This window comes from Gobio gobio, assembly GCF_949357685.1.
Source record: "Gobio gobio genome assembly, chromosome: 25".
Classification (NCBI taxonomy): domain Eukaryota; kingdom Metazoa; phylum Chordata; class Actinopteri; order Cypriniformes; family Gobionidae; genus Gobio; species Gobio gobio.
Genome location: NC_137121.1, coordinates 9274240 through 9284171, shown reverse-complemented (window position 1 = coordinate 9284171; position 9932 = coordinate 9274240). Strand labels below are relative to the sequence as shown.

Genomic DNA, 9932 nt, shown 5'->3' with positions numbered 1-9932 from the left:
GCCCCCTAAACACTTGCGGTCTTCCTACAAGTCTGCACTTTCGTGACGTAATGCCACTGCGGAGCTCGCTTCAGTGCGTTCTCAGCATCGAGGGCACATATCGACCGCAAAAGGGGCACTCACGAGCACCCTTCTGAAACCTAAAATGACAAATGGGACACCCTACGGTCTCATGGACTTAACGGATACGTGCATGCGGCAGCCACTGTAAGTCCACAAGAGCAAAAGTGCATATGAAGTGTGCCATTTGGGTCAGGGCCACTGACATTTCTCTGGTTTCATCCATCATTTTTGGGTGGATTTTTTTGTCACTGTGCTTGTTGCAATGCATTGTGGTATTGCAATCACATACCTTATGGAACAGCACATCAAAATGCTGTCTAATTAGGCAGATCACTAGGTTTTGAAACCTAGCCAGTGTTTTGCAATGAGACAGTCCTGTTCCCCCATGATGCACTGCTCGGAGTCAATCAAGGTCTCCGTGGACCTGCACTGGGTGGGCTGGTTTGCAGCTGAAGATGACGTGATGTCATATTTCAGGGCAGGGGAGCTCCCAGACACCAGAGGGGAGGGTAATGAGTCATCATCACCATGGGCAACCACAATGTGTGGGGGGATTTTCGGGTGGGGTCCGCCAGACAACACAAGAAAGCAGCCTTGTAAAACTGTCAATTTATAGTCCATCTGCTAAAAGCAGTGCATGTTGAACACATGCGTCTTTCATGGCCATCAGACATCTGTAAGGAACTCTCTCAGATCTTAAACCCCTTGTGACTGGGTTTCCGGGTGTGCTGTATAACCCAAATGCTGTTTGAAAACACAAGGACTAACTGCTCAATCATGTTCCAATCAAGAGCTGGTGTCTTAACCGAACTGTAATTAGAGATGGTGCTTGTGAAACAGATGTCAGTGGTTATTTGGTCGTATTCTGTTGGCTATGATAATATTATCTCGAATCTCTAAAATGTATTCTGATGTTTTCTTTACAGAATGGTGTTGTTCACCGGGACCTGAAACTGGAAAATGTGCTACTGGATGAAAACTGTAACATAAAGGTGAGAACGTTTTTTTTTTTTTTTAGAATGGCCCTGAAACGGTGGCTAGTCCTAGTTCACATTCGTACTACATAGTGTTACGACCCGCTCGTTTCTAGTCGCAACATAAAAGGGGGATCGGACAACAAGGTCTAATCAAACACGAAAAGTGTTTTATTAAACTGTGCATAAAGACACCACAAACAGAGAACAACAACAAACAAAAGTCTAGGGGTAAACAAGGAATGAATGAACTTATAACAAAATATACATATATGCTACATGACTTAAGAATTACAAACAATTGAGAAAATAATCAGTAAGTGCTTACATCCAGCATGGAGACGCCTCTGGGAATGTCTATCCCACAGAGCGCGTCACCTCTAATGATACACACACACACTCTTATATACACACACTCAAGTTAATTGTCAATTAACAGGAGACCCATTCGGAAGCTCTCCCATTCTGCCCAATAGGAAGACTCAGGGTCGTCACAATAGTACAACACATTAGGATTAGTACATCCCAGATAATAGTACATTATTTTTATTAGGATTCAGTAGGATTTAAATGTAAATATATGAATTAAGAAATGATGGGCTTTATTCATGAAACATGAGTAGAACGTTGAATGAAACAATGAAACTCCTCACGAAAACAAACACCTACTAAACCAGAAAAATTAAATTTGAGCTGCACTGATTCTCTAAAACAGAACAACTTATTTGTTTGTCCATCCAGATTGCTGATTTTGGGTTGTCCAACCTGTATCATAAAGACAAGCTCCTCCAGACCTTCTGTGGTAGTCCACTCTACGCGTCCCCGGAGATCGTCAACGGCAGACCGTACCATGGTCCAGAGGTGAGGCATGATCAGATAAAGAAAGCTACACAAGCTGCTCTTTATGTTGAACTTCTTTCCAGGGTCATAAAAACATGCTGGAATGGTTTACTACAGGCCTGCATGACGTGATGCACATGCATAAACCCTTGAGGTTTGCATCATCGTAAATGAAACACCCCACGGTTTCATTATGTTAGCGTGTGAAATCCACTGTGAGCGGCTGTGATCTATCAGAGACAGTCTGTGTGGTTAGTGAAGCCTCGTTCTGCTCTTTGATGGGATTATCCTTCCACAGACCCCTTGGATTAGGCAAACACACGCTTGTGCTTCCCCGATGAACGTTTAGAGCAGCTGGAGTTTCTTTCTCCAAGTATCTCTGATTATAGATGTCAATCCTGGGTCAGAGTTAAAAGGTTCTTTAGAGCTTTACATGCGTCTCTCTTGTGGTATACTGCCCGGGGCATTTTAAGATAGAAGTAGTTCAGTGTACTTTATAGACTTTAGCATGCAATCATTTGCTGCAATTTTCCTCAGGGGTAGAGAAAACACTAAAACATAGAGGATGTAATCAAAAAGTCAAACCTCGCAATCAATAAAGTCTCTTGCCATGGTGGCCGCCTTGAGCTAACAATCACTCAGGTCTATAAGTGATTTCCTGTGAACTGACAACTCAAGGACCTAGAAAACCATTCAGGGTGCTGGGGCGGTCATGAGATTTCAAGTCTACATACCTTGTCCTTTCACCCCACCTTCCACAGGACTTACATAACTGACTGCTCAGGGTGATATGTTGTGAAATAAAATGCTTCAAAGCAGACTGATAGCATAAAGTGTTGAAGCTGAAAAACACCCTGAAACCAGCAAAAGCAGGAGACTCGTACCGTCTAGTGCTGTTCCTGCTCCTATTGCTTTCCAAAAAAAGTTGTGCTATAAATAGATTCTTGCTTGAAAGACCCAGTCTTGTCAAGTGATTTCTATCACCCCTCCGTATGGCAGGATATCTGAAGTGTTTATTCAACATTTAGCTGTAACTCAGTGTTCTTTCAGAGTCAGCTGACATCAATGCCATCCATTATTTGTAGGTGGACAGCTGGGCTCTTGGTGTGTTGCTGTATACGCTGGTCTATGGCAGTATGCCGTTCGATGGTGGGGACCACAAAAATCTCATTCGGCAAATCAGCAATGGAGAGTATCGAGAACCATCCCAATCATCAGGTACGCAAACTATTGAACTCTTTTAGGCAAAGTTCAGAATGCCTTTTGTATAGAGAAATGTGTATTCTGGTAAACTTGTCACTGATTATGCTAAACAAGAATCTGGTCTTTTGTTAGATGCTCGTGGTCTGATCCGCTGGATGCTGATGGTCAACCCTGAGCGGAGGGCCACAGTGGAAGACATCGCCAATCACTGGTGGGTAAACTGGGGCTGGAAGACCAGTGTGTGTGACTGTGAATCGCAAAGGGATGCTGGCTCGCCCATGCTGGCTCGTCTCATTGACTGGCAGAACCGGACCGAGCCACGAGCCACTAAAGCCACCCGGTCCGAACCATTCCTGCTTGTCCGTCAACGACCCAAAAAGTCCAAGAAAGAGAATGACGTTGGAGCGTCCCACTGTAATGGAGAGGACAGCCTGGGCCTCAAGAGACCAAAGGGCATCCTGAAGACAAGAACCTCTGAAGAGCAACGCTCTCCAAGTCTGGAGGAGATAGAGTCCGGTGCGGGAACCCCAGAGAAGGAATCCGGGCCTGAGGGTGAAGAGGGCGAGGAGGAGCAGGGGCTAACCGGCAACTCTCCTACCAAGACGGTCTCCATGCTTCCTAAGAAGGGAATCCTAAAGAACAACCAACAACGGGAATCAGGGTACTATTCTTCCCCAGAGCGCAGTGAGTCCTCTGACCTGCTAGGTGGCAACATTACACCTCTTGCCGCCAGCTCACCACCAAAGCGAGCGGTTGGTAGAAAAGGCATCTTGAAACGCAACGGGAAGTATTCTACGTACAGTGGTGCTCCTCCTATGGGTGTCCTTGGGGAACCAGCACCTGGTGATTCAGGTTTATCCCGCAGTCAGAGTCGGCCATCCAGTATTGTAAGAGAGGATAGCGACACCATCACCAACAGTTCCTTCAGCGGTGCTGACTGGCCTCCAACCAGAACCCGCCCCAACATCAGAGGCTGCGTTTCTGCAGAAAATCTTCTCCAGCTGGCCAACTTTAAAGGTCTCCAGGCAGCTCCTCCCCTACATAGTGGGAAATTCAGTCGAGGAACACAGGGCTCTCCGGGGGATAACAGCAGCTTCTCTCTGTTAGGAGATCTTGATGATATGACTCAGGTGTACCAACAAGCCCTGGACATCAGCAACAATCTGTCATAGAGATAGGGGCCAGTTGAGAGGGGCCTGGAAAGAAAGAAGGAGGAGCAAGTGGAAGGTGTTTGTTTGGCATGTTGTTGACGACCAGTGCAAAACTGGGATTCTATGAATGTGAGTCCTTTTTCAATGGGATGATATTGGAGGTTGTGTACCAACCAAACCTTAAACCTAACTCCTAACCCTTAACCCTAATCCTACCCTATCCTTCCTTACCTTAACCATACCCAATTTTATACATATTCAAAATTTGTATCAAATACAACTTGGGGAACTACAGCCTTGGGGGACTTAAGGGTTTGAAGTAAGTCAAATTTAAGTTGGTACTCTGTGACATTATCCCCCTACAGGCAAGAAATGAAATGTTTACATATTAAGTAAAAGGTGAGTTAGCATCACAATAAGGCATCATGTAACGGCAGCCTTGATGATACAAAAAAAAGAGCCAACCGGAGTATATCAAGCACCTTAAAACTCACAGAGCACATGTCGTTTGTGGTCTTTACTTCCAAAAAAAAGAAACCAGGGTCTTGCTCCAAATGAACTGTTGTTGTGTATTATTTATTAATATTTTTTTGTAGATTTAGTGATACAGAACTGGTGTGGTCTGGCAGTACTGGAAGAATAAGAAAACTCAAATCTCCTTGTCCTTGATTGGAACTGACATATATAATTGTTATATTTCTTTCTTGGTTATTGCGATATGTCATTTAAACTGTGTATGTAACGATCAAAATCATATTGATCCTATGAGTAGAATCATATCTATGGACTTATAGAAGTGCCTTTTTGTTTGTTTGGGTTTTTTAAATCAAGTTAAATTATGTATGTCATTTCCTTAAGGTGGAGAGAGAGGCCAGAGGAAGCTGTCATCAGATGAACAGCGTTTTATTATTTTTGTTTTATTATTTTATTTTATTTTTGAGTTTGTATCGAATGCTTAGAAGAGGCCCAGGACCTCTGAGGACAAAGCCTACCCTACAAAACTACCTGATTTCGAGGTTCAATTTGCCCCACTATTAACGAGAGACCAGTGCTTTACAGTCCATTATTCAGGAAGATGAATAGTCAGTCTGTGATCACCTTGAAAAGGAGTTTATTTCCAGAACCTGTTGGGTAATTCAAAGTTCCAGCATGCTGGATTGGTTGTTTCTGATTGAGTCCTGACAGGAACATGTGCGCATGCAGCATGTGTTTCTCTGGAATGATACTCTTGTGGTTTCTTGATTGGGTTAGGTGACTGTTTGGGGTTTCTGGACAACTTCACCGTAACAAGGTTTAACACAAGGTAGAAATGTCAGACACAAGCTCAGCTCTAAAGAATGTTTCAGGAGAAGACAAGCTTGTTTGACTATTTCCAAAGGTTTTTGTCTGTAGGAACATTGTCTCTCCCGGGGTTTATCTGTTGATGCTTAGGGATCATAATTGCTCAGCTCTAAGAATAACGGATTATTGGTTCTCTGTTGAACTTTGATGCCCAAAACACTCCTGTTAGGGCTAAAATAACAAGTAGACCGATTAGTTTCAAAGCCACGATGAGGCAGCAAATTCCAAAGGCTCTTTAGAGACATGTTTGGACTAGAGAGCTTCCCTGTGTCGTAGGTTTAATGGCACACAAGCTTTATTGTTTCAGAATCTTTAGTCCTTTGTTTGTAGTCTACCTACACGACGAATGAAAGTGCAATGTTAGTTTTAAGGCTGTCGTGTAAATGTTTTTAGAAGGTACGTGCGAAGTAGCTGTGGTAGAAAGAGGTATTTAACAAGGTATGTTCATGAACGCTTTTATGGATGGAGGACACTTTTCCAGTAAGAGGGACACAGAATTATTCACTGGAAAGTGCGATGTAGCTTTGCGTTTTGCTACATGTGAAGAAAGACTAGTGCAAGTGTAGAAATAGTGAGATGAAGAAAGTAGATGAAAGGATAAGGGAAGTATTTTGTACCAAAGAAGGTGTTTATGGGTAGAAATGTCAAGATTACCAGATAGTTAGCTAATCAGCTATAAAAAAAAAAAAAGATAATGGGAGGTGTTTTGTTCAAAGGAGGTCCTGGGTAGATATTATAGACACACCTAATGTGTATCGTATCGTACTGCATTTCTGTATTGCATTGTATTGTCAACTGGATTCAGTGATCAAATTATACTATGTTAGTATTTTTATGTTATTGCGCTTCTGTTTTTGATTCTCCAAAATATCGTTATTATTGATTTACCTTACAGAAGGACGTTGTGCGTATAATCAACGATCTCTCCTGGTCTCTACAGGTTTTCAGTGCAAACATGCAGTGCTAATGCTAATGCTAATGTATAGCATTTGCATAAACAGACGATCAATCCCAACTACTGCAGTTTTATCAGGGTCATTTGATGTGTTCGAAATCTCAAACGCCGCCTCACAGATCTGACCCAATATTTGGTGTCACGATATTCGCTATCAACCTTTATTTGTCTTAATACATTAGGACAAAGTTGCGCATCCACTCAAATGTGCCATTGCTAACCATAGTGCCATCGTAACTGAGATTATAAGAGAGGCGGCCATTGCAAATCAAATGCAAACATGCTTTCAGCCAAACTGGAAATACCTGGTGCATTTTAGTCAAAAGTCAGCATAGAGGAAAACTTGACTGGATTAGTATTATGTTATTTAAGCATTTGTTTTATTATGGTTAATTACTTTTGTTGGTCAATGCCATAATCTTTTTTGGGGGTTTGGTATCAGTTTGAAAAACCTGGACTGCCAAGGTATTTTTCGTTCAGTGCCTTTGCTATCTTTTATGATTTTTTTTGGTTTAATTTTTTGATAATAAAATTATTACGATTGCATTTTTATACTCTATTTATTGGTGGTGAAGCCATTTAATTTCATTTAACAGCACTCACACAAAGTGTGCATGTGTGAGTGTGTGTTTAGACACAAACAAACACTGAAAGACAACTGGAAGAGCAAAATAACAGAAAGATGGTGCACTGCGGTTGTGTTGTAAAGCTTTGGTTGTGTATTCAGCTGCTTTGGTTGTTGTTTGGTGGAGATCTCTCACTAGCCAGCAGTGTTTTGTACCACAAAACCAAATCTGTGTAAAACCAACTCAATAAACAGATCATTTCAAAGCTGATATCTGTGTCTACTTTATTTGAGTGCACTTATTCTTGCATGCATAAGTCAAGGAATATTCTGCATGTCATATTTCTTATTTAGTAGAACCACTTGGATCATTGAATTCTCTTTTTTTGGGTAAACTACCCCTTTAAGCAGGTCAAAATTTTAACACAAGACCAGAGTACGGAAAAGTGCACACGAACAAGAGAGACAAAATCTGCAGGGAGAAATATATAAAGGAGCGGCGGCTGTCTTCGCCAGCTTTAATTTGATCCAGAGCTGCTCTCCAAGACCCAAGGAAACAGAACAAGAGACCATTTCTGCCGTGTGCCAGAGAGGGAAAAAAAATAAATTCAGCAGACTTTCTGCACGAACTAGACCGACCCAAATACAGTTGTTCTACTACAGTCCTCCCTGGGTGTGTCTAGTTCAGTAATAAAAACTTCCTGAGGAGTCCCATTGTCAAAATGGCAGAAAAACTCCCAGAATGCACCTTATAAACCAATGGGCATCAGCTGCTCACTATATTGACTTGCCAGAGATGTCATTATGTCTTAAATCTTCAAAAAGTGGAAATGTAGGAAGACAAAGGCACTATTTTGATGTGTGACTGATTCGTCCTGTTAAAAGTGTAGGATCCTGTTCTTTAAGAGCTCACTAAAGCCTCAGAACACTAACATAGTGGTTCATAGTGGAATTCGCTTTTTCATTTTCATTTAAAACGTCCATATTGTGTTGTCTCAGTGAAGTTGAAGACTCAGGGACTTGATTTTATCCATCCTGATTTGATTGGATCTGCCTATACAGCTTTGTTACACCAGCAGAATTTCAGTCATTTTAGAAATGGAAAAATTTATGACTTTTTGACCATTTTTTTTTTTTTAAACAACAGTTCAGGGCTGCGTTTTCCAAAAGCATCGTGAGCTAAGTTGATGGTAGAGACCATTGGTGGCAATGGTTCTACTTAAGCCACGTTTCCACCGATTTAACTCAGAACAATTTGTCCCAGGAAGTTTTTCCCACGGGCTGGCATGTTCATCGCACAAGTCCCATCCCCGAAAATACACAAAATACGAAGGATGCGTCCGAAATCGCATACTCTCTTGAGTAGGTACTTGTTTTGAATAAGTAATTACTTCATGACTAGTGTTGGGGGTAACGCATTACAAGTAACTTGAGTTACGTAATCACATTACTTTTTTCAAGTAACTAATACATTTACGTATTTCTTTTAAATTTACGACAATATAGGCTATCTGAGTTACTTTTTCAAACAAGTAGGTTTTCCCATTTAAAAACCAATTGCATCGGCTGCTCACTATATTTACTTGCCAGAGATGTCATTATGTCTTCTTAAATCTTCAAAAAGTGGAAATGTAGGAAGACAAAGGCACTATTTTGATGGGATTCGTTTTCTAAACTACAAATATAAAAATTGGCAAAACCTGACCCACGGGACAGATTATTAATGTGGGCTGGATGGCCCGATTTTACTCTGAACTTGTTCTTTGATGCTGAAATACTGAGCCATGAACTGTGAAATATTACGACTGATTGCTAAATGGACCACACACAGAAAGACAAGTCATCTCACACGCGCTAATGCTAATCAATCCAAGACACGTACAAGCTCATAGACGAAGACCTGATCGCACTCGCACATATTCAGACTTACTGTAAAGTCCACAACAGAAGAACAGACACATCTGCTTTCTTCTTTCCTCTCCCCCCTCCCCACGGATCAACCTCTCACTCGCTTTCTCTCTCTGTAGTGGTTTGAGAAAGTTCCAGACATTCCTGAAAGGATTCCGCTCGGCAGCAGCCAGTCAGCAATGAATTCCAGAATAGCAGGACAACGGCTAAAAATAGAGACGAGGACGATTTGATGAAAGTAAGAAAGAAGTCTTACCAAAAAATACTCTGGCGGTACCATGGTAAGAAATGATTTAACACCATAGAACCATAAAGAGATCATAACAAAGTACTAAATAAAAAAAGAAGTTACTATTCTTTACAAAATAGGTACCATGGTAATAGCACAATATTCCAAATACACATTTTTCTGTCACTACTGTGAATGTACTGTATGTAAAAAAAGTATTGTGGCTTTAGCATGGTATCAGTTAGCTACTGTAGTACACTAAAATATATAATGGTACTGAAATAATACCATGCACTAGTATTTACATTGTTTTGATACTTTTTACTAAATGATTACCAGATTGTATTTACACTGCACTCCAAAGTAATTCAACAATTACCATGGTAGGCTACATGTCCATTAAATACACCTTTGCAAGTACTGTGGTAGTCCAATGGTACAGTGATAGCATTAGATGGTTATGGCACTTTGAAATGGTTCTAAAAAATTATACAACATACCACATAAATAGGCCTAATACCAATAATAAAAATAATTCCACACACGTATTTACATGATATACTATGATACTTCAAAGAATACAGTACATGTCCAAAAACAACGGTAGTACCATGATACTTTTGTTTAGTATAATGCTGATTACCATATTTATATACCATGGTACTGCAAGGTAATTCAACATATAGGCCTACCATGGAATTGC

At 41.1% G+C, this 9932-nt stretch overlaps 1 protein-coding gene across 1 annotated transcript in view; it reads left to right on the top strand.

Annotated features, from left to right (window-relative positions):
- Nucleotides 1-7640, top strand: part of nuak1b (NUAK family, SNF1-like kinase, 1b) — a 25332-nt gene extending 17692 nt beyond the window's left edge. Inside the window, exons 3-6 of the mRNA XM_079809564.1 lie at nucleotides 946-1055; nucleotides 1779-1898; nucleotides 2963-3095; nucleotides 3213-7640. Of these exons, the coding sequence (XP_079665690.1) occupies nucleotides 946-1055; nucleotides 1779-1898; nucleotides 2963-3095; nucleotides 3213-4252 (1403 nt within the window). The 3' untranslated portion in view covers nucleotides 4253-7640. The remainder of the gene's footprint in view (nucleotides 1-945; nucleotides 1056-1778; nucleotides 1899-2962; nucleotides 3096-3212) is intronic.
- The last annotated feature ends 2292 nt before the right edge of the window (nucleotides 7641-9932 follow it).